At 49.7% G+C, this 27,066-nt stretch overlaps 1 protein-coding gene and 2 long non-coding RNA genes across 7 annotated transcripts; 1 reads left to right on the forward strand and 2 right to left on the reverse strand.

Annotated features, from left to right (window-relative positions):
- Positions 1-941: 941 nt before the first annotated feature.
- On the reverse strand, positions 942-3,199 carry LOC123328665. The gene is made up of 2 exons (XR_006543659.2): positions 2,927-3,199; positions 942-1,176 (listed from the first exon to the last, which is right to left on the reverse strand). It is a non-coding gene; the product is annotated as an uncharacterized LOC123328665 (long non-coding RNA).
- A 7,617-nt stretch (positions 3,200-10,816) lies between these two features.
- LOC102410221 (serpin B9) lies at positions 10,817-19,652 on the reverse strand. Of its 5 annotated transcripts, none has more exons than XM_006047339.4 (8): positions 19,520-19,652; positions 18,716-18,797; positions 17,810-17,994; positions 15,985-16,122; positions 15,542-15,659; positions 14,142-14,284; positions 12,489-12,644; positions 10,817-12,276 (listed from the first exon to the last, which is right to left on the reverse strand). In XM_006047339.4, exons 3-8 carry the CDS (start codon positions 17,975-17,977, stop codon positions 11,875-11,877), a joined length of 1,125 nt encoding a protein of 374 aa, XP_006047401.1. In that variant the 5' UTR covers positions 17,978-17,994; positions 18,716-18,797; positions 19,520-19,652; the 3' UTR covers positions 10,817-11,874. The 5 variants fall into 5 exon arrangements, with proteins under 5 accessions (XP_006047401.1, XP_006047402.1, XP_044782393.1 ...); XM_006047340.4 differs by lacking the exon at positions 19,520-19,652 and adding an exon at positions 19,226-19,411; XM_044926458.2 differs by lacking the exon at positions 15,985-16,122.
- Positions 19,555-26,265, forward strand: LOC102410003. Its single transcript, XR_326543.4, has 4 exons — positions 19,555-19,695; positions 19,889-23,337; positions 24,678-25,129; positions 25,485-26,265. It is a non-coding gene; the product is annotated as an uncharacterized LOC102410003 (long non-coding RNA).
- Positions 26,266-27,066: the final 801 nt, after the last annotated feature.

Here is a 27,066-nt window from a genome sequence, read left to right on the forward strand (position 1 = left end):
CTCTTTAAAGGCATCTCCAAATTCCACTTTCACATTCTGAGGTCCTGGGGGTTGGAGGGGACACAGTTCGGCCCATAAGAGACCCCAGTGTTTCTAGACAATTTCTGCACAAGCAGACACAGCCTCGTCTTCTAATTGACAAAGCTTTTCTCCATTAGGCTTTTTTTAAATCAAACTCCTTAGACGGCTTCCTTTGAAGTATGTAGCATTAAGGAGGATCAGTTTTGCCAATAAATCAACTGAATTGAGAGGTGATGCCTCTACAGTTTTGTCTTTAAAAAGAAAAGAACAAGGAAAGAAAGGGGATGGGTCTCAGTAATATTAAACCACAGACGTGGGATAGCACACACAAGAACACTCTCTGAGCTGAGGGCCACCTCCTCAAACTCTTGTGGTCCTCATGCCTAGAAGCCAAATTCACATACATTTGCTGTTGCCATCAAACCGTGATTGTCAGGAGCCGCGTCAGGCATTACTGACAAAATGGAGGCACTGCCCCAACCCCCTCTCCTCATCTCGCAGGCACGGCCCTGGGATGAAGGAGTTAGGCCTTGTGACTCTGACTTGTTCTTTCCTTTCTTCGGTTGAGTTGGCTGGAAAGAATGTTAAGGTGCTTGAGAGAAGCATGAGAAAGCACAAAGCCTTCTACAGTTGTGCCCAGAAAATAATCTATAAAATAACCATTGACGTTTGTTCAAGGATCTTTACAAAGAATGTCCCAGGATGAGCATGTAGGCTGCAGCTTAAGGCCATGGGAAGGATATTATCTGAGAACTGTTTGCGAGTGGAATGCTTATGGCAAAAGAAGTTTGCTGAGTTTAGAGTTTAGGATTAATTAAGAATAGCTAGAAGCCTTTTTAGGAGATAATAAGCTTAATAATGATCTCCCACTGATGCTAGGGGTGAACAAGATTTAGAAAGATAAGAAATAAACTGAGGAATGTAGCATGAGTTACAATGTAATCACAAGTTAAGTACAGTAAATGTGGGTGGGGGAAACTAAAAATGTCAAACCTCTGACCTAATGCTTTTGTCAAAGTATAAAAGAGAACCTGAAGCTTGAAATAAACATGTAGTTCCGTAGTAAGAGTCAGAGGCTACATCATCATCGCCAACACCATCCATCTCTTCAGGTTGAATCCCTGGCTGCTGGAGCTGGAATCCGGCACGCGATCCCTGCGTTTTCACAGAGTGTTTGAAAGTATTAACGAGTAGGAGTTTGGAGAGTTCCAGCTGTTGTCTCTGCAAGAATGCAAACTGCAATCTTTTCAAAAAAAAGTTGGGAATGAATAGAAGAACAATATTAAGTAGTTCATAAAACTGAGAAATATCTGTCCAAGAAATGGGCAGATTGGGAGTGGTGAGGCTGTAGCTGTCTCTGGCTTCACAGGCAGAGCTTTTGGAGACCGAGGGGCCAGCAGGATGAGAGAACCCTGCCTCCCCAGGTGTGGCGGGATCCAGTGTGTGGGGAGAAGGCGCCGCAAGGTACAGGAGTGGCAGCGAGAATCCCACGGAAGGCGGGTGTCTGCGCTTGGACCCGTGACTCCCCAGGACCTGCTCTGTCCCAGGTACGGCCCCCAGGGCTGGGGAGACACTGAAATAGTCAGTCCTCCCTGCACAACCCCTGGGAGGAGGGTCCTACTGGACCCCTGAGGATGCCCAGTGAGGAGGCAGTTCCCAGTGGAAGGCAGGGTCGAGTACCGGATGCAGGAGTCCCTCCCACCTGTAATGTCAGTCAACAATCGTGTGTGTGTGTTTGTGTGTGTGTGTGTGTGCACATGTGCGTGCCCTCAGCTGCTTCAGTCATGTCTGACTCTTTGCAACCCCATGGACTACCCACCAGGCTCCTCTGTCCATGGGGATTTTCCAGGTAAGAGTAATGGAGTGGGTCACCATTTCCTTTTCCAGGGGATCTTCCTGACCCAAGGATCAAACCAGTTCTCTTTTTTTTTTTCTTCTCATTTTTATATTTCAGCATCTGGGTCAGAAGTCAACATTCAGTGTATTTGTTAAACTAAGCTTTTAAAAAAGGGATAATAAATACACTGAGTGAAGTGGCTCAGTCGCGTCCGACTCTTTGCGACCCCATGGACTGTAGCCCCACAGGCTCCTCTGTCCTTAGAATTTTCCAGGCAAGAGTACTGGAGTGGGTTTCCATTTCCTTCTCCAGTGGATCTTCCCGACCCAGGGGTTGAACACGGGTGTCCCGCACTGTAGGCAGACGCTTTACCGCCTGAGCCACCAGGGAAGTCCTAATAAATACACTATATATATATATATATATATATATATACACACATACTACTATGTATCAACTGTTAGGTAGGTAGAATAGGGAAAAGGAGTCCAAAATGGCGGTGGCTAAAAGACAAGGAAGGTCCGAGGACCAGAGTGAAGACTTCAGGCAGAACAAACAGCACTCCTGGCTAAGCCCAATTTGCATAGGGCAGGCCCAGGTGGAAGAAAAAACATATAAAAGGAGGAGCCAAAGTGCTTTCTCTCGGACTCTCTCTCTCTCTCTTTCTCCCTCCCCACGCACTCCTCCACTCTCTTCTGTTCAAGTCTTGGATTCTCCTGCTATCTTCTAAATAAAATGGAGCTGTAACACTGATTTGCCTAAGAGTTGTAACACGGTTTGTCCAAGACCCGAGAGCTGTGATGCGCAGAAGGCTTTAATGTCCGTCGCTCCAAATCTTTGTTGTGACGAGACAAAGAACCGAGGAACATACACTCGCGTGACATCTGTCCCACCGGCTGGTGTAACAGATACTGGGGCTCAGCAGAGAGTGCCTTCGGGACTTGCTGAGGAGCAGCCTCTCCAGAGTCCTCAGTTGTGCCTCTGCCGCCCTCCTGTAGGGAGGCTCGAGGAAACAAGAAACGAGAGATTGTTAAGGTCCCTCCAGCCATAGGAGCGAGGACCTCTTACCTTAACTGGAGGTCTTCTGGAATCTGAGACTGGGCTGCGTGAGCTTTCTGCTGAGTTCGTTTTTCACTGTCCCGGTTTCCAGCACGATGGGCCTTCCCCTGCGCTGGGTTTCTTCGCCTTCTGCTTCTAGCGCGGGAGCTTCGCTGAATTGGGCTCCTGCTGTGCTTGGCCTCTTCCGCGCGGAGGTTGTTTCAGCCAGGTTAAATCCGAGTCACAGCACCATAGATGTCACGCCGAGTGTATGTTCCTCGGTTCTTTGTCTCGTCACAACAAAGATTTGGAGCGACGGACATTAAAGCCTTCTGCGCATCACAGCTCTCGGGTCTTGGACAAACCGTGTTACAGCTCTTAGGCAAATCAGTGTTACAGCTCCATTTTATTTAGAAGATAGCAGGAGAATCCAAGACTTGAACAGAAGAGAGTGGAGGAGTGCGTGGGGAGGGAGAAGGAGAGAGAGAAAGAGAGAGAGCGCGCGCATGCACGCGGGAGAGAGAGTCCGAGAGAAAGCGCTTTGGCTCCTCCTTTTATATGTTTTTTCTTCCACCTGGGCCTGCCCTATGCAAATTGGGCTTAGCCAGGAGTGCTGTTCGTTCTGCCTGAAGTTTTCACTCTGGTCCTCAGACCTTCCTTTGACCTTCCTTGTCTTTTAGCCACCGCCATTTTGGACTCCTTTTCCCTATTCTACCTCCCTAACACAACTAAATAAATAGCAGTGTGCTGCTGTGTAGCACAAGGAACCATATTCAGTATCTTTTCATAACCCATCATGAAAAAGAATATATGTATGTGTAAGTGAATTGCTTTGCTACACACAAGAAACTAACACAATATTGTAAATCAACTACACTTTAATAAAAAAAAGGAGGAAACAGCTTCAAATACTAGGCAGATTTTGGCTCTTGTGAGCACATCACTGAACAATGAGGCATGTCAATGCTTTGCTAATTACCGAACAGAAACTCATTTGCTGAGTTATTGCTGTAAAATTTTTGTTTATGTCTTCAGGAATAATTAAAAACAAAACTTTCCCTTATGTAGTAATCTCACCATTTTATGTGTGGCAGAAATATCCATAGAACTCCTAATAACAACAGAAAAATTAAATCTCTCCCCTCAGCCCTTTCTGCCTCCCAGGCATGTATGTGTTGCTTGGATGCCTCTGGCTTGTTCGGATAAAACAGCTAAAGGCAAGACTCTAAAGGCCTAGGGGAAAGAGCAGTAATAAAACAATCCTTCTAATCCTTAGAGGATGCGCTTCCCTGGTGGCTCAGCTGGTAAAGAATCTGCCTGCAATGCAGGAGACCTGGTTCGATCTCAAGGTTGGGAAGATCCCCTGGAGAAGGGAAAGGCTACCCACTCCAGTATTCTGGCCTGGAGAATTCCATGGACTGTATAGTCCATGGGGTCACAAAGAGTTGGACAGGACTGAGCCACTTTCACTTTCAATCCCTAGAGAGTTGATAACTTTTTCTGAGACGTGAAAAACCTAAAAATCACGCTGGTGAGCCAGTCAGTCTCTAAGCATCCCAGACTGTCGTACATGCAGGACCACGCTGTGAAGAGGATGGAGGCTGCCGTGTGCCCAGGGCAGCCGCTCGGGCCCTTCAGTCCCTTCTGCTGGGAGGCGGGACTCAGGGTCCTTCAAAGTGGGACATCCTGCATGGTGCTCACTTAGCACCTGGCCCGTCACTAGTCACCCTGTCCTTTTCCAGGCTCCTGAAGAGGTGGTTTTTCACTGAGGTTGGGATATAATAAAGCACACACTTGGTCCTTGTCCCCAGTTCCTGGCACGGAGCTCCTAAAACCCAGGTGATCCGAGAGTTGGAATCTTCAGCTCCACCCCGACCTCCTTGGAAGGGAGAGGGGCTGGAGACTGAGACAAACACGTGGCTGATGATGAAGCCATCATGCTCACAGGAAACCCCTAAATGAGGGACCTCGGGGAACTCCCAGGTGGGTGAATGCATGGAGGGTGGTGCCCAGGGACGGCCTGGAAACCGTGCGGCCCTCCCTACACCCAGCCTCGGCGGCTCTATTCCTCAGGGCAAAGCATGATGGTATGGAAAGCGCCTTCCTGAGTTCTGTGAGTCATTCTTGCCAGTTATCGAAGCAGGAAGGGGTGGGCTGTGGGGCAGTAAGCTGGTAAGAATGCAGTATCCTGGCCTTCAAATTGGCACTGGAGTCTCCCTCCTGAGCTCTTAACCTGTAAGAACACACTAGCTGCAGGCAGAAAGTACATGTTGAGTGGAGTTCTGGACACCCCGTTGGTAATGGTTGGCATGGGAAAGAATCTCTCACGTGTCTGTACACCTGCCTACTGTCTCAGAGAAAAGGAAGAAGAGGAAAGATAAAGAGAAGAATGAGCAGGCCTGAACGTTCCTAGGTTTGGGGTATTTTTGCTTTAACTGCTCCTAAGTGCGCATCTGTGACTACGCTCGCTTCTCTGCACTCCCCGCCCCAAGCCTGCGAGCGCTGCTTTTAGCACCTACCGTCCTCTGCTTTCCCAGGGGTCGTGTATGGATGCGAGAGCTGGACTAAAAAGAAAACTGAGCGTGGAAGAATTGACGCTTTTGAACTGTGGTGTTGGAGAAGACTCTTGAGAATCCCTTGGACTGCAAGGAGATCCAACCCGTCCATTCTGAAGGACATCAGCCCTGGGTGTTCTTTGGAAGGAATGATGCTAAAGCTGAAACTCCAGTACTTTGGCCACCTCATGCGAAGAGTTGACTCATTGGAAAAGACTCTGATGCTGGGAGGGATTGGGGGCAGGAGGAGAAGGGGACGACAGAGGATGAGATGGCTGGATGGCATCACTGACTCGATGGACGTGAGTCTGGGTGGACTCCGGGAGTTGGTGATGGACAGGGAGGCCTGGCGTGCTGCGGTTCATGGATCGCAAAGAGTCAGACATTACTGAGTGGCTGAACTGAACTGATCCTTTGCTTGCGCTTGTAACACTCCCTTCCCCTTGTAGTTACATATCAGAAAGAAGGCCACAGAGCCACCAATCTGCCAGACTCAGTTGCTGAGTTACCGACAACAGCCTGTGACTGGTTTTGACAAGAACCTAATACCTTTATTCCTCATCACCAACTCCTGACCTCAAGCCCACAGAAGTGCCGTGAAGACAAGCTGTCAGAAAAATGTCATGTTCACATGCTTGTATGACTCATCAGGGGTGAATTAGTAAAAGGACAATTTAAGAGCTTCCTGGACTCCCTGCTGGTCACGCAGGGCATTTGGGGTAAATCCCATCATGTCCTGGGCTTCCCTGGTGGCTCAGCTGGTAAAGAATCTGCCTGCAATTCGGGAGACCTGGGTTCCATCCCCAGGTTGGGAAGATCCCCTGGAGAAGGGAAAAGCCACCCACTCCAGTATTCTGGCCTGGAGAATCCCATGGACTGGATAGTCCATGGGGTCGCAAAGAGTCAGACATGACTGAATGACTTTCACTTTCACTTTATCATGTCTTTATTCAAGAAAACTGAATTAACTAATATCTTCACTATTTTTAATAAACACAAAAAATTTATTACCTTAAAAATTTGGTTTCTTCATAAACAATTTTGTAAAGCAATTATCCTTCAATCAAGAATAAATAAAGGTTTTTAAAAATTGGTTTCTCACGTTACTTTGAAATAAATTCCAAAGCGAATTAATAACGAGGAATAAAATGACAAAAACGCTAAAGAAAAATATAGGTGAATATTTATATGATTTGAGTCTTCAATGACTGTTATATTGGTGTTTCAACCAAGAAACAGAACGTTTGCTGCCATATCAGTAAACAAGGATGTCAGCCGTCAGTGACTGCAGGCCTCCAGCGTCGCCTGGTGAGCCCCACGGGCGCTCGGGAAGGAAGAATACCTGCCAGTTAGCAGCCAGCAGACCATAGCCACTGCCTACGGTGAGCCCTGAGTGACTCAGGATGTGGAAACACAGGATCCTGATCCCAGAGAGCTGAGGCACACGGCACAGGAGCGATGTCAGCCAGCCAGACTCTTGAACCTCCCTATACATGGAAAAGCACTAAATTCAAATCCCTTAACTTGGATTATCTGGTTTGCTTTAATTTACAAAAAAACTTTTGACATTGAAGACCACCGGCCCTTTGTTGCAAACCTTCTATATAGCCTGGCTCCAACCTCCACCTCCTCAGAGCGGTGCTCTCAGGGTCACTTGAGATGCTGCCTCCAGGGCCCAAGTCCTAAAAATTTTCACCAAATAAAACATAACTCAGTTTTTTAGGTTGCTGTTTTTTCAGGCAACAACACGGAAGAAAAAAGATGAAAACAATAGATGGCTGGAGGAAAGCAGATTGTTTCACAAATAATGTTGAGAACTTGGCTATTTATAAATAAACCAAGTCATATTTTCTCCTGAATGTCAACAACACAAAAAAATAGTGACAGATTAAACAGTTAATTGGTTTAAAAAGTAGAAAAATACAGAAGAAAAAATAGGTGACTAATTGGTTTCTCAGTGGGAAGCTAATTCCAATACTGAGAGCAGAAAGCAGGGTAGAAATCACTAAGGGAAAGCCTGAATTTTATTACAGGGAAAATATTATTCATCAATAAAACACCACAAAGAAATATGCAAAAATATTAAGTTGGACACCTACCTCATATCACAGATATCAAATAGATTAACAATCTAAATATAAAACTTAAAACCATAAAAGTCTTAGGGAAAAAAAAAAACAGCTGTAAATCTTCATGACTTTGGATAGGGCAATAGATTCTTAGCTGTGACACCAAAAATATAAGCAACAAAAGGGAAAAAATAGATAAACTCAACCTCATTGAATTAAAACTTCTGTGGATCGAGGGACATTATCAAGAAAGGGAAAATATAACCTACAGAATGGGAGAGATTACTTGCAAATCACAAATCTGATAAAGGCCTAACATCCAGAATATATAAAGAACCCTTACAACTTGACAGCAAAAAGACCAACAGCCCATTGAAAAAACGAACAAAGGACTTGAACACACTTTTCTCCAAAGAAGACATATACAAATGGTCAGTAAGCACGTGAAAAAACGCACAACATCATTAGATGTTGCTGCTGCTGCTGCTGCTGCTGCTAAGTCGCTTCAGTCATGTCCAACTCTGTGCAACCCCATAGACGGCAGCCCACCAGGCTCCCCTGTCCCTGGGATTCTCCAGGCAAGAACACTGGAGTGGGTTGCCATTGCCTTCTCCAATGCATGAAAGTGAAAAGTGAAAGGGAAGTCACTCAGTTGTGTCCGGTTCTTCGCGACCCCATGGCCTACAGCCTACCAGGCTCCTCCGCCCATGGGATTTTCCAGGCAAGAGTACTGGAGTGGGGTGCTGTTGGGGGCCGGCGTGAGGCACTCCGCCCATGGCAAAGGTCATGAGGAAGGAGGCTCGACATACGCAAAGGCGGGATCGAGCCTCAGGAGTCCCCCTGGAAATCCTCGAGCATCTACCCCCATAACCAGAGCCTGCCTACTTTACTACTTTGTGCTCTCACCTACACCTCTGACTTTACGGGGGGCTGTCCCCCACCACCTCTTTCGGAGAAGGAGTTAACTTAGAACTCCAGTTAATAATAATTCCTAGGTGTGATAGGAATGTTTCAACCTACAAACTCCTCTGAAGGTTCTCTAGCCTGCCTGACAGGCTTGTCCGGCCACATGTGATTGCTCACAGCCTCCCAACCGTGAGAGGCACGAGATGCTTTAAACCTTCTAAAAACAGGTTCTTTAGAAAAGTTAGAAAATTATTAGTATAAGTATAATGGGCTGATTAGAAATCGTATTGGTGAAGGGTTTTTCATTTGTTGAGCCAATGTTTGCTGCTAAGTCTCCACATCCCCTGCCCTTATACACATTAATGAATATATAGAAAAAATAAGTATTAACCTTTGATATTAATCACGTTAGACCTTAGGCTAAGTAAATTCTTTCCTTAACTAAAACCCACTATACCCTCACCCTATAGGAATGTAACTTTATTTGGGTGGCGTCTGTTTTAAGAATAATCACCCCTGGAGAAATAAGTGTCCTGGTTGACTGACTGCTGTCACAAGGAGAGGGTCATAAATTGTCAGCAGGCCCCCTGGCCAGAAGATGATGTAACATCCCTAAGACCTCTGTATACATTTGTATGAAGCACCTGACTTTGATAAAAGTCAGGACTGCTGACCCGCGTGACTTTTGCATAACATCTCAGTGTATAAAAGTAGACCATGGAAAATAAAGAATGGGGATCAGTTTCTCGAAATACTGGTCTCCCCATGTCTCTCTCTCTCTCACTCTGGTTGAGTCTCCATCTGGAGCACGGAACCCACCAAGCTTACTAATTATGCCTGGGCTTCTAAGATCCGACCGGGGAGGCCTCAGTGTCTCCTCTCCTTTGGGAGAACGGAAGGATGCCTGCGGCCTACGTAAGTGGTGCAAACTTCTTGTCTTGAAGTTTTATTGGTCCCCCACGTAAACCAAGCTACTCAGCCTCTTTTCTCCACTGAATTTTCCTACTGAGCTATCCTCATTCTATTACTCTTTATATCCTTAATTAACGTTTAATTAAGCAGTTGTTCCCTGACCCTCGCCTACGCCGTCTCTCCTTCGAATACCCTGGATCAGCTGGGGCTGGACCCCGGCAGGGTGCCATTGCGTTCTCTGTATTAGACGTTAGGGAAATGCAAATGAAAACCACAGTGAGGTATCACTTCTTACCCACTTTCTTTTAATACTTTTAAAAGAAAGGAGATAACAGACATTGGTAAGACTGTGAAGAACCTGGAACCCTCATACAAGAGTGGAGAGTAGCCACAGTGGAACGCACGTTGGTATTTCCACAAAGGGTTAAACATGAAATCACCATTTGACCCAGCAACTTCCCCTAGTAATGTACCCAAAAGAATGAAAAGCAAATACTCAAATAAATACATGTATATGCATGTTCATAGCAGGATTGCTCACAATGAACCAAGAGTGGAAACTTACCAAGTGTCCATCAGTGGATGGTTGGACAAACAGTATGTGCTCTTTGCATACAATGGAATATTACTCAATCACAAAAAAGGGTGAACTGCTGACATCTGCTATAACATGGATGAATCTTGAACACATTTTGTTGCTGTTCAGTCGCTCAGTCATGTCTGACTCTGCGACCCCATGGACTGCAGCATGCCAGGATTCCCTGTCCTTCACCATCTCCTGGAGCTTGTTCAAACTCATGTCCATCAAGTCAGTGATGCCATCCAGCCACCTCATCTTCTGTCGTCCCCTTCTCCTCCTGCCCTCAATCTTTCCCAGCATCAGGGTCTTTACCAATGAGTCAGCTCTTTACATCAGGTGACCAAAGTATTGGAGCTTCAGCTTCAACCTCAGTCCTTCCAATGAATATTCAGGATTGATTTTCTTTAGGATGGACTGTTTTGATCTCCTTGCAGTCCAAGGGACTCTCAAGAGTCTTCTCCAACATCGTAGTTTAAAAGCATCAATTCTTGGGCACCATCTTTATGGTCCAAACTCTCACATCTGTACATGACTACTTGACTATATGGACCTTTGTTGGCAAAGTGATGCCCCTGCTTTTTAATACGCATTATGTGAGATGAAAGAGGCCAGACACAAAAGAGGTCATGCATGATTCAGCTTACATGAAATTGCCAGCACAGGAAAATCCATGGAGATAGAAAGCAGGATGGTGGTTGCCACGGGTTGGGAGAAGCAGGGAATGGGGAGTAACTGCTTAGTGGATACAGGGAGATGAAAAATATTTGGAACTAAATCAGTGTGGTGGTTGAACAACAGTGCTAACAGACTAAACACCAGTGTGTCATTCACTTTAAAATGGTAATTTTAGGTTTTATAAATTTCACCTCAATAAAAAAATTATTAAAAAAACAATAAATTGTTTTTTCAATAAATTGTTTTTATTATTTATCAATTAGAAAAACTGATTTCTAATCCTTTTTTTTAAAGTCACAGAGCTCATCATCAAATTGCTTATCCATGCACTCTAGGTGACACCCTGATGCATAAAACACAGCCCCATCCCCAAGGGCCTTAAAGCCAGAAAACACAGACGGGCAATATACAAAGAGCTACTGTCAGAGACGTGCCATCTCCCAAGGGGCAGTGTGGGTACAAAGACGTACCTCTGGTTTTGCAGGAAAGGAAACAACTCTCAGAGAAGATGACATTGGAAATGAGCTTTAAGGGTTGAATGTGATTTTTCCCGTTAGAGTTGGAAGTGGAGAAATACAGTAACACGAGGAAATGTGTGATCCTTCCAGTGGTCACATGGTAACCTAGAGGCAGGACCTAGTCCAGCCTGGTGGTCCTCAGAGCTGCCTACCTCTGCCATGGGGGCAGGAGTCAGAGGTCCACACCCTCCTACTTCCTTCCCCAGGGCCTGATGCAGGGTTGGCAATATTCATGGTGACCAGTGAATGTCAAAGAAAGATAAGATGGGCATTAAAGAGGGAGTTCCCAGGCAGGTCAATGGAAAGGAAGCCAAGCTTCCATCTCAGGGGCCGTGGGTTCCATCCATGGTCGGGAAACTGACATCCCATGGGCTACCCAGCCAAAAAAATAAATACGCATTACGGAACGCTCCTAAAAAGCACAAGCACCAGGAAATCTATCAAACGGTGGTGACAGCTAGTGGCCTGGATGAATACCGAAACAGGCTAAGGCAAGCAGGTGACCAGGAAGAGAACACAGTGCAACCAGAAAGAAACGCACGCGGGAGTGAGTGGGAAGTGAGTCTGCGGCCCACGGAGTGCTTTGCCCGCCATCCTACGGGATTCAGGCTGCGTCTCACTGAGGTCTACTGGCCCTCAATCCCCGTTCGGGGCTCAGCCTGGAGGAGAAGTAAGGGTGTGCTGGTGGGTCATTCAGGCTGGGAGCTGCTCAGGCCCTGGGGACACAGGGAGGGCAGGGTGGGCAGGCACGGCACGCACACCTCTACGGGGAGGAGAACCTGCCGCAGAAGAGAGTGCTGCGGGAGCCATTGTGTCTGATGAAGAACAGGAAGGGGTGGTCGGCACAGAACCGGGGTTGGTCCAGGCCGCAGTCGACCTCGATCGCGGCCGAGGCGGCCGCGGCCTCCGTGCCCTCCTCGTTCACCTCCACCACGCTCCTGTGGGCCAAAGCAGACAGACACAGGCCTCTGCCATGCGACATGCCTGAGAAGTCAGCCCGGCCCGGCTGGAAGGCCTCAGCCACCCGCAGGCCCGAGAGCACCGGCCGCATGTTGTAGGTCTTCCCCAGCTTAAATTTCGGGAGGAAGACAGACACCTGGGTCTTCTTCATGGAGTCAGGCTGGGTCCAGGCGAGGAACTTCTCCCAAGTGAGATGTTTCTCCACCTGAAAGGCCAGAATTTGACTTTGGGGTTCAGCAACGTCAGGCAGCCCTGAGTCTCCTTTCCCGGAGGGCCCCCCCGCCCCCCCCCCCCCACCCCGAGTCACCTGGCAGACAGGTGTGCCATCTTGTGCTCTGGTACCCGAGCTAGTACGCCCAAGAGCGGGAGGAGGGGCTCGAGGGCCAGCCGGGCAGGAAGGGCGCGCAGGACACTCACCAAGCTCAGAGGCACGTGGTCGTCGGGGAGCAGCACCAGCATGCTCAGCTCCTCACCCGCGTACGGCAGCTCAAGCACCTGGGCCTGCACCTCCTTTATGCGGGCCAGTCTGAACTCCCTGTCCTGAAACATCATCTGCACTGGCCTTTGCTCCTTCTGCAGGAGTAAACAGATGACCCGGAATCAGACGCAGATCATCGGAGGAGGCAGCACCGTCTCCGGGAGAGGCGGAGGATGGAGGGGTGTGCGGAACCCCCGATGGAAACGGCATCCGTGCCCTGATTAGTGCTACAAACTGTCCAGCAGCTTCTCCCTGCTCCCATCACAAGGCACCTGTCGTCAGCACACCGGTGCTGGCCTGTGAAAGATGGTTCATTCAGCAAAATAAATGTGGTGCTCTGCTGTGCTCAGAAAGGAAGTCAGATTTCCAGAGCTAAAAGATGCCCAGTAAATATATCTAATGAAACAATAGAATCTGATGAAAATCACTGCTGTTTAATTAGAAAAATGTTTTATGAAACCTTAGAGTTTCACAGCAGTCCAGTCCAGAAATGCAGACAGGCTCGGAAAACAGTGTGACAAGTGCAAGGAGCCGGGAGGGAGGTTCTCCGGGGGCCCGGAGGTTAGACTGCAGGCGTGGCAGGGTTTAATTCCTGCTCAGGAAGCTAAGATCCCACATGCTGTGCTGCATGGTAAAAAAAAAAAAAAAGAACCATATGGGTCTTCATGCATTTAAACACAACTGTACCAATTCTGAAACTTCAATTGGAGGAAATAACTTTTTAAAATACAGACGAGCTATATGTGCACAGAAGTTAACTGAAACACTACCCTTACTAAATTCAGTTTTACAGGTTGACACAGGTCATCTATCAAAAAGATTAAAACAAATTTCTAAAATCCATGCCAGCTGTGGATGACCAGCTGCGCTCCCCTCCCACTCTGCAACTAGAAGGCTGATTATTTACAGTATACGTATTGGAAGAAAAGTGTTTTACTCCTATAAATTTCTGAATTGCATTAAAATGGCATTTTTATAAGGGCTGGCTGTGGGGGAGTGGTTAACAAATTATTTTAATGCCTGTCTCAATTGAAATTATACCTCAATGTCAAGACTAAGGTCTGTGTCAAAATTTATTATTAGAAAGCTATGATTACTGAATTTTTGAAGATTAATTAATAGCAAATCAAGTCTGTATTTATTCTCATTTTTTAAATAATTGATTAAAGAAATACATTTTCTTATTCTTTCCCTCTGCAGACCGCCCCCCCACCACCCTCCACCTCCATCATAGTAATACCTGGATCACAGTTTCCTAACACCTGTGGGGGTTTTAAATTTGGATTTCTTCTTCATCTTTTTGCTTTCTATCTGAGCAATTTGGACTTAAAAGAAAAACTTGAGCTTTCAGGCTGAATGTAGGATGAACACACTCATACAGCAATGACTTCATGAGAAGTTCTGAAGGCTCTAGGAGTAATAAAAAATGCAAAAGACTAAAGGCAACACGAGTTCTTCACCACTGAGTTTAAAATTTCATTCAGAAATGTGTGAAGTTTCAAATTATTATTAACCAATGATCTATGCTCTTACAAAGTTAAATTTTTCAGTTTTTTCACCAAATTCTCAGGATGTTCAGAAGCTTCCCCCACCTGGTTTACTTGAAAAGGCATCTCCCTGGTGTATGCCTTGTCGAATTCTTCACTCCACTTCCCTCTGAAGTAGACAGCGTTGACCAAAACCAGCTTGGTCTCTGCATTAATGGAGCCAGCAGACAACAACTCTGGAATCTTACCTTAGGGAGAAGTAGAGAATACAAAGCATGATAGAAAAAACCCTTGATAAGGCTCATTGGAAAATCCCGATTAGTAGTCTAGAACCAAAGTCCTCCTTTCAGATTTGCCCAGTGTGGGTTGTTCTACACGGAACGCACACACACAGGGGTGGCGCTTATGATCACGGTGCTTCAGGACCTCTGCAAAGTGGGTGACGTGAACCACTTCATCACTCAAGGATAAGTCTGCTCCAGGTGGGTGGAGACAGACAGGAAACGATGGATGGGCTGGAGAGGCTGTGGCTGGAGAGGCCACATGCAGAGCCAGCCTTCCAGGACTGCGCGGAGACTTGTCACAGGAGGCCACAATGAATGGCTCAGAGGGCACACCATCAGCACAAGGACAAACTCCTGGAAGCCTCTAGCAAAGGCTTTACTATTTGATCCTCCAGACATTCTCAGAGAAGGTCAGGGAGCACGTGAAAGGTACTCCTTTCTCCCCGGAGATCAAGTCAAGCCTTTTCAATGAACTAAGAGCACCCCTGCTAATTCACGCCTCGAGAGGGCAGAGGAGAAACAGGGCAAGGATGGCTAGGTCTTGAAGGAAAGACAACTTCCTGCTCTCTGCTGGTCCATGTACTAGCGGAAGGATCATTGCTCTCAGTGGTACCACGTGTAATTGGTACAGAGGGGCCTGTGTGGGCCCAACATCACACAGCCATCATGGGGCCAAGGCCACAGCAGGACACCCTGGGGAACAGAAGCGAACGAGGCTCAACCCACCCCCGTGCAGTGATTTCAGTCTGCAGAACCATCAGCCCGAGAGAGGGTCTGCAGCGGGCCTGTCGCGGGTCTAGGCTCATCACATCTGGGGACAGGAGTGGAGGCAGGAGACAAGAAAGGAGCAGGAGGGGGTCAGTCTCGTGTGACGGAGGGCCACAGAGGCTGTTCAGAGGCGGCCCCGGGCTCCTTCTGACAGAGATGCGGCATTCAGTGATGCGAGAACACACGCCCGAGGGAGACGATGCTTCTCTGTGACATGTTAGCCTGCAAGCCCAGCCTGTGAGCTTCTGCTCCTGCCGGTCACTCTGCTCCGGGGAGAATGGACACGATGAAGTCTCTGCTGTTGAAAGCCCGAGCATCTGATCAGAACCTCTGCGAGTCCATTAACATTCAGATAGTCCATGGGGCCCAAACACACAGCGCTGACCATCAGAAAGACCAGGGACGAGAGGAGCAGGAGGAGCAGAAGTGGGGGAGCCACCATGGAGCGCTGACCTTCAGTCTTCTTTGAGATCCAAGCGTTGATGTGCTTCCTGGATGGCTCTGCAGCTTCGGCAAAGGAGAGCTGCTCCAGCTCAGCATAGTAGAAGCGAAGACACGATTCCTTAAAGGTCTTTGGAGAGAAGAGTGGTCAGTGAGTTTCCAAAATTCTGAACAGTATATATATTACATTAAAGTAACCATTAATCCCTTAAAGGTGATCATCTTAGTCTGCTAGATATGAAAAGATCAGCATTTATAAACAGGTGAGAACTCAGCTATGGATAATCATAATGGACAAACGCATTTTAGAAATAGTCAAATTTCAACTAATTCAAAGTACAGTTAGAGAATTACAAGTTTTAAAAATCATGTTCATAAGTGTCAGTTCTCTGGGGTCTTTCTCTCACCCTCTACATTTTGATCATAACGTGTACTGTTCTGTTGCTTGAACTTACAGAGAGAAATTCATATGTCTTCTCCCCAAAGACCCTGTTGGCCATCCTGAGCAAGTACTGAGTGTCAGGCTTGTTCAGCTCAACAAGTAGCTGCTGGAAATCCTGGTGAAAGTCCGTCTCTGTGTTTAAGGAAAGCACCTATCAAGATAAGTAATTTAAAATGATCAATATTGCCCTTCAATTTCTAAAAGTTTTGTGACCAGCATTTTTTCTCAAATACTTTACAAAATATTCCTAAAAGGACACGACTTTTAAGTGTGGATTTAGTACGTACTGGAGAAGGCCCTGCCACTCCAGCACTCTTGTCTGGAAACTCCCATGGACAGAGGAGTCTGGTAGGCTGCAGTCCATGGGATCGCTAAGAGTCGGACACGAGTGAGCGACTTCACTTTCACTTTTCACTTTCATGTGTTGGAGAAGGAAATGGCAACCCACTCCAGTGTTCTTGCCTGGAGAATCCCAGGGACGGGGGAGCCTGGTGGGCTGCCATCTCTGGGGTCGCACAGAGTTGAACACGACTGAAGCGACTTAGCAGCAGCAGAGAAGCAAGACAACACGGGGGAGGGGGAAGATACAGAAAGTAGAACAGAAACAGGTAAAAGAGTTGGCTTTTCTGTCTCAGCTGATCTCCCTTGTTTAAAGATGAGTAACGAGGAAAGAATGAAAGGACTGGAGAAATTCAGAGAAGGAGCTGCTTTAAAATCCTGCATCCTAAGGACAGTGTAAGTGTGCCTAAATGTAGGACAACTTAACTCTAAAATTTATCAAAAAAAAAAAAAAAAAAAAGAGAGATTCACATAAAGGCATTAAAATCTGAGGAGAAATGAGTATGAACGACAGTGGCAGAGACTGTGCTTCCAGAGTCTGCCGCCGCCCAGAGCCCACAGCCCGCAGGCCGGGAGCCCTTCCCGAGACACGCCAGGCAGCCAGGCGGAGTTCGCACCCTGAGGGCCTGTGACCTCAGCACAGGAAGGCCAGGCCCACTCCACGTCACACCAGACACACCACACACCAGCTCTCCCACGAAGCTGCTCTAGGGCTCACGGGCCTGCCTACACACCATAAAGTTCCTCAGGAATAAAGAGCCACTCTGGACACCTCAACCTTCAGGCCCTCACAGATAAGCTGGGAAATTATTACGATGAGTAATCACTACCGTCCAGGGTTCTCAGAGGAACGGAGAGGCAGAGTGAAATAGAAAGGCGCCCGGCAGTGAGGGGGCCCCGTGTGCACCTCAGGACCACACCGCCTTCTGGGCGACCCCTGCACGCGTTCCTCTGTCTGCTCTAGACACTTCCCTGGGGACGGGATCGACTCGAGCGGATGCTTCTGAGTATCTGTTCATCTAGGCTAACTCACACCTAGGCATCTCTACAGGTAAAAAGCCCAAGCCTTTGCACCTTCTTTGCACATTTCTGGTTATCCCCTGACTCAGCTGGAAAGCATGGTGGTATATCATTGACTTGAAATACCTATATTAACCTACCCTTCTCACCAACGAACAGCTATAAGTTTTAGTACAAACATCAGTACTCTCAAACTGAGACAGAGCTCAGCTGCTGAGATCTCAAGCAATCATTATCATTTCCTAAGCAAAAATAAAAGTATTAAGACAAAAGTTTGATAGTCACGTCCAGGCTATTAACTGGAGAAGGATTACCCAAGAAAAACCCTGGTGAAGGAGACCTCATCTCCGCCCCTGTGTCTGGGCAGCCCCAGCGTCTGCACCCCTGTCCACCGCACCCTCCCACAGGCAGCCTGGAGAAGGCAGTGTGCAGCGGGCGAGCAGACAGAACACGGGAAAGCGTCCCCGCTCCAGGCTCACCTGGGCCACCTGGGCAGCGGTGTCCCCTTTGGCTCCCAGGAGGACCATGGCCAGGACCGAGGAGAGGCTCACAGGAGAAAAAATCACGTTTTCTGAAGGGCGGTCTTCACACAGGGCCTTTAAAAGGCGGAGGGCGAAGGTGCCATTTGCTTCACAGAGCGCATCCATGAGGCCGGGTCTGGAGTCTGAGAGCGGAGAGAAAGACCCTCAGTAACTCTGAATGCCGCCCACCTGACACAGGACACTGTCCTTTCAGGATGGAGCGCAAAATAGTCTATGGAGCAAGATCCGTGTACGGTGCTTTCTGTCCAAATAGGAAGTCCAAGGTTAAGGTCACTGCATGTGGTCCTGGCGGCAGCAGGTCAAGCGGCTGAGAGCCTCGGGGAATGAACCCCAGTGGCGAACGGGGGCACGCACCCACACACACACTGCTGGGCTCCTGGGAGCAGTGAAGTCCAGTCCTTTCACATCTGAGAAGGGGGAGGACAGGGCTAGAGAGGAGGAGGGGAGAGACCCCACGTGAGAGCCCTGTCGGCCCTCTGCCAGGTCCCCACAAGGCCCCGTGTATTCTTGCACATACTCCTAGGAATCCCTGGGAGATGTTCAGTTATGAAGCAGACCAGGTCTCCCCATTTTCCAGCTGATAGCTGAGAAATGTTTGAGAAGCTGAACTGGAGCCAGACAGGCTGGAATCCGGGAGGAAATGGGCTGTGAAGCGAGGAATTTCCACCTACAGTGGCTGCTCCGTCTGAGCCGGGCCTCGGGTCCTGATGGTCAGCAAGTGTCCCTGAACCCCTACCCAGCTCAGGGCGCCTGCCCTCCGCTTCCCAGCCCTCAGGGACCCTCAGACATGGGACATGGGGCCCAGACACTGTGCTTTTTTAAAATTTTCAGTTCTTTCTTTACCAGAAACAGGATTTGAAGGTTCCCTCCTTTCTTTCCTCAACAGCCACCAGTGGACACCGAGCCTGACATTGGAAACCAGGTCCTGAGGGACACAGGAGAGGAAAGGACGAAAGACAGGGGTTCAGGAGAGGACAGTCAGGGTGACGGGGTGCAGCCAGGGGGAGCACTGAGGCCGTGGGAGAGGCGGGGAGGTCAGAGGGGGTCAGGCAGGTGGGCAGGGTGGCCCCGGCCCACCCGAAACCGCACACGGCACAGCCGTCAGCCCCCAGCCCACCTGTGGCCATCCTTCCTTGGTAACGAGACCCTCACTCACACCATGGCTCGCTTCAGGCCCTGAGAGGGCCCCGGTTCCTCCCGGCCCGCTCCAGCCCCCCACCAGCCACCACCAAGCCTTGCCTCCTGTCCCCTTAAAGCTCTGCAGCCAGGCTGGCCCTGACGCCGCGTCTGGACTGGCCCACATGTCCCCACTCCGCACCTCCCGCCACTGCGGCAGACGGAGGCGGTCCTTACCCTTCACTCGGGCTCTTGTCTGGCCCAGCCCTGGGGCTCAAACACACTCGACCGACACGGCTCATCCTCCCGCCAGACCTGAGAGCCCCTTCAGCCCCTCCGAGGCCCTGTGACCTCTGAAAGCTCTGTTACCCAGCTCCCCATCCTTTAACCAGGCAGTCACCCTTCTGCCTCCAGGTGGCAGCGCAGTGGCTTCTCAGGCCCCACCTTCCAGACGTGCCCTGAGCCCGAGTCCCTGCCGGGGCTCCCCTTTGGGGCTCCCCTTCAGCTCGCTCTCCCGCGGGAGGGGCTCACCTGCCTCCTCAGCTCCAGATGCTCCCAGCTCCCAGCACAGAGTGGTCTCTGGTCCAGGAGGCCCCGGGAACAGGGCCCGAAGGTTAGGGCCGCCTCCAAACCCGCCCCGCCCACAACTTCCAGGTTCAGCCCACTGCCCTGGGAGCTCCGGTTCTGCACAGACCCAGGCCTCCGGGGTGCGGAGGGTGGGGATCGGGGTGGGGGTGGAGGGTGGGGATCGCGGTGGGGGTAGGGGGTGGGGGTCGGGGGGGGGGTGGGAGTCAGGGAGGGTGGAGGGGTGGGGGTGGGGGGGGGCGGTCAGGGGGGCGGACCCAGGCCTCCAGGATGTGGAGTTTTTTCAAAGTCTTTATTTCATGATCTGACTTTCAGCTCTAGAGAAGAAACAGAGTGGGTTTCTGGCAAGCGCACTCCAACAGGTTTGGGTAACCCGGAAGAGCACCATCTCCCACCACCACCCTCTTGGCCTCCTAACTCTCAGCCCAGTGAGTCCTGTCCGGGTATGATTAGCAAAAGACCGTGCCTGCAGCTCTGCGTGCGGGCACTCAGATGCCATTTCTCAGCAGCCTACAAAGAGCAATGCTGAGCATGGCCCTGTTCTGCAAAGGTTTCCGGAACTTTGAAGGCCTTTCTCCGTCTAAACTTGTTTCTTCTGTAACTTTGAAAAACCTTTCTTTAAACTTTTTTCTTCCTTAACTCTGAAGACCTTTCTCCCTCTAAACTTGTTTCCTCCATGAGTGCTCCATCCTTGCATAATGAAGATTGTCAACTCAAATAGCAGGGACGTCTCGGCCTCTCCCATGAGCGTGGCACTGGGCTGGGTGCTGGGCACCTGGCTGAGGACACAACCTCCAACCTGAGGTGCCTCGCAGGTGATGAGAACACCAGACGTGCTCAGAGGCACCTCCTAGATGTAATGACAAAATATCTAGATGGTGGCAGCCTCACACAAATTCCCCAAGAAAGTCCCCGGCCGACACTAAACTCCGGACGGACTTTATGGAGGAGCTTCCGTGTTCCCTATGGTTCCCGCTAGGACCAGCCTTGCTGCTGCTGCTAAGTCGCTTCAGTCGTGTCCGACTCTGCGACCCCATAGACGGCAGCCCACCAGGCTCCGCCGTCCCTGGGATTCTCCAGGCAAGAATCCTGGAGTGGGTTGCCATTTCCTTCTCCACTAGGTTACTAGCCTTAGGACAGCCTCGTTTTCCTTGACTTGATTTTGTGTCCGTACCATCAACCGCAGTGTCTGAACAGATTTCTAAAGGGATTGTGAGGCTTTCTGGGGGATGTGATTATGCACAAATGTTAAAGCTCTTCAGCCAGACGCAGAGGGAAACAGCATTTTCGATCCAGGTCTTGCCGGTGATGTCAGTGAACAGGTCCTCTGAGAATGACCTGGAGGTCCTGGGAGGTGGCGGTGGGGGATGCGTCCTGGAGGGGATTGAGGAGAAGACAGTGGCAGGAAGGAGCCTTGAAATCCAAGCCAGGCCAGATCGGGAAGGGCCTGCACCCAGCACACAGAACCCAGAGAAGGGCGCCCGGTGGTTCCGGGGTTCCGCACATAAAGTGCTGGGCAGTCATCTCCCCTGCTCCCTGCACCTCCTAAACGTGACTTCAGGTTCCGGATTTGCCCCAGCTCAGAACCTCTCACATGTGAGTGGCTTTCCACCTGGAAAATTGGTCAGATCCTAAATGCAGCAGACCTCATCTGTCCCGCACACCTGTCTTATCACCCCCCATCCCAGCTCCTCACCCCACCTCAGAGCATGTGCGTGGTGGGCTCTGCTTCAAGACGATCCACAGACTGTTTTCTTTGCAGAAACACTGCAGGACCCATCCCAGAGTCTCGGGTGTTCCTGCCCTGTGAACACAAGGGTAAGACAGGAAACAGCCAGAGCAAGCAGAGGTTTTAAAAGAACGATTTGCCCTAAACTCATTTAATATTTTTTTCATTTCAATTATCTCCTGGCCAATTGCTGGATTTTATTATGTTTATTTGTTCATGTCATGCACAATCCACCAAGTCAGAAGGTGGTGTGTGAGAGGAGAGGCAGACGTCTCAGCTCAGCGCTCTGAAGTGGAAGAGAAGGGTGTAGGGGTTCCCCGACCCCCTGAATGGGGTGCTCTTCCCAGAGAGGGCTGCAGCTCTGGCCATCCCTGGGCCCCCGTGCCAGCTGTCCTTCCGCCCAGGAGTTAGCGTCCAGCCGTCTGGAGCCAGGCCTCGTGCGACGTGTCCGCAGGAAGGATAGGAGGCAGAGGGCTTCGTCCTGCCGCGGGCCTCTCTCTCCACGGGGCGTCCAGGTGAGCCCTGATCCAGGGCCGCCTGGACGCAGCGCCGGCCCCAGCCTCCCCTGATGTTCGCAGCCATCAGGGCAGACGCCCGGGGAACGCCTCTGACCCCAGGAGGAGAGGCAGGAGGCCCGCAGGCCCGCCGCGCGGCTCCCGGCCCTCTCCTGCTCTCAGAGACGCTGCTTCAGGGCCCAGGCGTCGCAGGCCTCGCCAAGGGCGCTTCCACCGGGACCCAGCAGGACGCCCACCCCCACTGTGCGCGGAGCCAGGGGCCTCTGCCCGCTGGTCCTCAGCCCCGGGCCTTCACGCTCCTGACAAGAGGGCTCTCTCCTCTACCGTGGACGTGGGCCGCCCCTGTGTGCCAAGGCCTGAGGGACTTCCCTCCGTCCGGCTTGTATCCCCGTGGTAGGAGACGGGTTTAACCAAGGATGAAAAACCTGAGCTCGAAATGAGAAAAAAAGCTATTCATTTTTTCTCCCTCTTATCCCAACAGTAGATACATGGACTATATCCTGCCAGGCTCCTCTGTCCATGGGATTCTCCAGGCAAGAATACTGGAGTGGGTGGTCGTTCCCTTCTCCAGGGGATCTTCCCAACCCAGGGATCGAACCTGGGTCTCCAGCATTGCAGGCAGATTCTTTATCATCTGACCTACCAGAGAACTCCCGAAAAGATACATAGGGGACGTCAAATCCTTTTAACAATCAATTAAAAATCAAGAGATTTTGAAATGCTATCTTTTCCATCTTAATTTCCCGTATGTGATTATTTTTAACAAAGTAGCATTGTATCTGAAAAATATTTCCCTATGTGCTTGAATCTGAAGGATCCTGCCAAAAAAAGAGGAAAACCAGGCCGCTAGATGGAAGCATTTTTGGAAGTTTTCCAACACTGTCCAGAAAGAAGGTTTCTGTGTTTTTCAAAGGCTTTATTTCATGATCTGACTTTCAGCTGTAGAGAAGAGGGAGTTGGTTTCCGGCAAGCGTACCCTAACAGGTCTGGGTCACCTGTCAGAGCACAATGTTCCACCACCACCAAGGTCAGTCCCTCTTGGCCTCCTAACTCTCAGCCCAGTGAGCCCTGTACGGGTATTGTTAGCAAAAGACCGTGCCTGCAGCTCTGCCTGCGGGCACTCAGATGCCATGTCTCAGCAGCCTACAAAGAGCAATGCTGAGAATGGCCCTGTTTTGCAAAGTTTTCCGGAACTTTGAAGGCCTTTATCCCTCTACACTTGTTTTTTCCTTAAATTTGAAGACCTTTATCCCTCTCAACTTGTTTCTTCCATAACTTTGGAAACCTTTCTCCCTCTAAACTTGTTGCTTCCTTAACTTTGAGGGCCTTTCTCCCTCTAAACTTGTTTCCTCCATGAGTGCCGCATTCTTCCATAAGGAAGGTTGTCAACTCAAATAGCAGGGTCGTCTAGGCCTCTCCCACGAGCATGGCACTGGGCTGGGAGCTGGGCACCTGGCTGAGGACACGACCTCTGACCTGAGAAGCCTCCCAGGTGATGAGAACACCAGAAGTCCTCAGAGGTATTTCCTAAATGTTATGAGAAAACATCTAGATGGTGGCAGCCACACACAAATTCCCCAAGAAAGTCCCGGCAGACACTTCACTCTGGTCGGACTTTATGGAGGAGCTTCCGTGTTCCCCACTAGGTGACCGGCCTTAGGACAGCCTCATTCTTCTTGACTTGATTTTGTGTCTGTACCATCAACCGCAGTGTCTGGACACATTTCTAAAGGGATGGTGAGGCTTCCTGGGGCATGTGATTATGCACAAATATTTTTTAAATTAATTTATTTATTTTAATTGAAGGCTAATTACTTTACAATATTGTGGTGGGTTTTGCCATACATTGACATGAATCAGCCATGGGTGTACATGTGTCCCTCATCTTCTCTAGAAGCTGGAGAAGCTATCTGTATGTCATCTTTGGAGAAATATCTGCTTAGTTCTTTGGCCCATTTTTTGATTGGGTTGTTTATTTTTCTGGTATTGAGCTGCAGGAGCTGCTTGTATATTTTTGAGATTAATTCTTTGTCAGTTGCTTCGCTTGCTATGATTTTCTCCCATTCTGAAGGCTGTCTTTTCACCTTGCTTATAGTTTCCTTCGTGGTGCAAAAGCTTTTAAGTTTAATTAGGTCCCGTTTGTTTATCTTTGCTTTTATTTCCATTATGCTGGGAGGTGGGTCAGAGAGGCTCCTGCTGTGATTTATGTCAGAGAGTTTTGCCTATGTTTTCCTCTAGGAGTTTTACAGTTTCTGGTCTTACATTTAGATCTTTAATCCACTTTGAGTTTATTTCTGTGTACGGTGTTAGAAAGTGTTCTTGTTTCATTCTTTTACAAGTGGTTTGCCAGGTTTCCCAGCACCACTTGTTAAAGAGGTTCTCTTTTCTGCTTGGTATATTCTTGCCTCCTTTGTCACAAATGTTAAAGCCCTTCAGCCAGACGCAGAGGGAAACAGCATTTTAGAGCAGGGTCTTCCCGGTGATGTCAGAGAACAGGTCCTCTGAGAATGACCTGGGAGGTCCCGGAAGGTGATGTTGGGGGCGGGGACATGAGTTCAGGAGGGGATTGAGAAGTCGGTGGCAGGAAGGAGCCCTGAAATCCAAGCCAGATTGGGAAGGGCCTGCACCCAGCACACGGAACCCAGAGAAGGGCGCGCGGTGGTTCCGGGGTTCCGCACATAAAGTGCTGGGCAGTCGGCTCCCCTGCTCCCTGCACCTCTGTCCTCAGGTGTTTTAGCTTCTGTAAAGAAACAGGAGGTGGCCGGGAGGAGGAACCCCGAGCCCAGGAAGGTGTCCCAGTGTTCGGCAACACTGAAGGACAGATCAGGCTGATGGCTAAAAATGAACGTTGATTAACCAGGAGATTCCTGGATCCCGAGGCTGACCCAGCACCACCCCCAGTGAGGTCAAGTGCCCGAAATGGTACCAGGAGCTGAGAGGAAGGATGTGAGAGTCACAGAGGCGCTCTTGGCTCTGCAGCCCAGTCAGAGGGCCAGGACCCCTCCTCTGGCTCACTAATCACACCCCACCACCACCCGGCGCGTCACATGGCAGAAAAGCCAGACTTCAACTATGGCAGTTCGGAGGGTTTTTTCCAGACCAAGGAATTTTATGAAAACTACACAGATTGAAAGCTTCAGTTTCACAAAGAGGTTTGTCTCTAAAAACCCTGTTCAGGCCTAATGTGGATTTATGACACAGAGGAAAGGACCAGGTTGGACCTAAAGAGACACTTAGGAAGCAAGTCAAATGATAGGGGTAAAATTCCCTGAGACTCAGAGCTGAAGCAATCGCAGTGTGCCTCAGAAAGAGGTAAGAGGTCCTGGGTAGGGCGGTGAGGGTGGCGGTGACCTGCCCAGGAACGGAGAGCTGGGAAGGGAGGACCCAGGGTGGTCCTCCTACAGGACAGCGGGAACAGGGAGTCCGGGGGACGCACAGGCTGGGCTACATGGGGTGGGTGTATTGGGAGTGAGGCCAGGGAGGGGGGCTGCAGAAACAAGAAAGGAGGCAGACGTAATTCAGAAGCAATATTAAAATTCAAAATCAGAGTTTCAGACGTGTATCTCTCAGCCCGCGTTTAAGACATATGCTAGCGTTGCTTGTATTTCCTTTTCACGAATGTCTGAACCTGACTTCCTGACAGCGTTTACACCTATTTGCTCCACAGAGTTGGTGGGCAGTTTCCAGAAGACACTGCGTGTCACGTTCGTTAACTTCAGTGAGAAGTGATGGGAAGCTTGGTAAACATCTGCCTCCACCACTGTTGATGGTAAATACCACCACTGACTTTGCACGTCACCCACTAGGCCCCCGAAGAGAAACCTCCAGACACACCGCTGTGCTGGAGATGTGGTGGGTTCTGACGTGAAAGGGGCCCGATTACGTGTCCAGCCAGCATTGCTCGCAGGCAGCACGGCTGACGAGTGGGGTCGGATGGCCATTCCTGACGTGGCTCCTGTGCACCTCCACTAGAGGCCAGCTGCACCTCCCTCCATTATGACAACAGAAATACCTCCGGGCGCGCTACCTGCCTTCAAGGGGGGACAGTGCCCACCAGCTGATGATGGTGTCACAGACTCATTCAGCCCAGGAGGGCAGAAATCATGATAACCGGAGGAAGACAGGAAAAATCTCTTTGGGACTGAATCTAACCTGGCCTGGGGAATACAGGGAAGAGCATATGTAGAAATGAAAGTGAAAATGGTTCACCAGCAACTTCATAGAATTTTCCAGACCCAGGGCAGACTCTGCCACAATGAGAGTATAGGTGATTCCTGTATCCCCCACCACCCCGACCCGCACCCTGGCCAGAGATTACCTGCTCCATGAGCAGAACCAGGACCCCGGGGAACCCCAGTTGGGTTCCCTGGACGCACCTCAGGTGAACGTGCTCACACCCTGCACTAACTGCTGTTGTTGATCATATTACATGTGAATTATATACAGGATTTCGAGCGTGTGTTAATGTCGTGCATATGGCGAGGTTCCAGGACACATTCACCCTGAGTTTGTGGTGATCGGTTATCGGAAACCAAGACACCTGTTTACTCGCAAGCCGCCAGTCGTGGCTGCCCGGGCTCATAACCGGTGACTCTGGGCAACAGGCCTCGGTGGGCGAGAGCCCCTTTCCCTGTGCACCAGCCGCCAACACTTCTCTGAGCCGGAACCACACACATTCAGCTCTTAGAGCCTCAGAGCCGCACGCCGGGGGCAGGGCAGGTGTGACCCAGCTGTAAGCAGGGGGAGACGTGGCTGAGGAAGCAGGTGAGTCTGAGCCGAGAACCGCAGAGAGCCCCGACTGCTGCTGGCTCGCCTTCGGGTTGCTGTCTGCCTACCATCCAGGACAGAGTTCCGCAGATAAAGAGCGCAGTTCTTCGCAAAGAAAAGCCACATTTAAATCCCCAGGTCCTGAATTGGTCTGCCAAAAGTTTTACCTTCATTTTCCATTCGAAGGATTCCTTAACAAGAGAGACCCCATGTTCTGTTCAGCTCAGCCCCTCATTCATGGTCAACCCTTTGTGACCCCATGGACTGCAGCATGCCAGGCCTCCCTGTCCTTCACAAACTCCTGGAGCTTGCTCAAACTCATCAAGTCTGTGCAACCATCTCATCCTCTGTCACCCCCTTCTCCTCCAGCCCTCAATCTTTCCCAGCATCAGGGTCTTGTCCAATGAGTCAGGTTTTTGCATCTGGTGGCCAAAGTATTGGAGCTTCAGCTTCAACATCAGTCCTTCCAATATTCAGGACTG

This window comes from Bubalus bubalis, chromosome 2, assembly GCF_019923935.1.
Source record: "Bubalus bubalis isolate 160015118507 breed Murrah chromosome 2, NDDB_SH_1, whole genome shotgun sequence".
Taxonomy (NCBI): domain Eukaryota; kingdom Metazoa; phylum Chordata; class Mammalia; order Artiodactyla; family Bovidae; genus Bubalus; species Bubalus bubalis.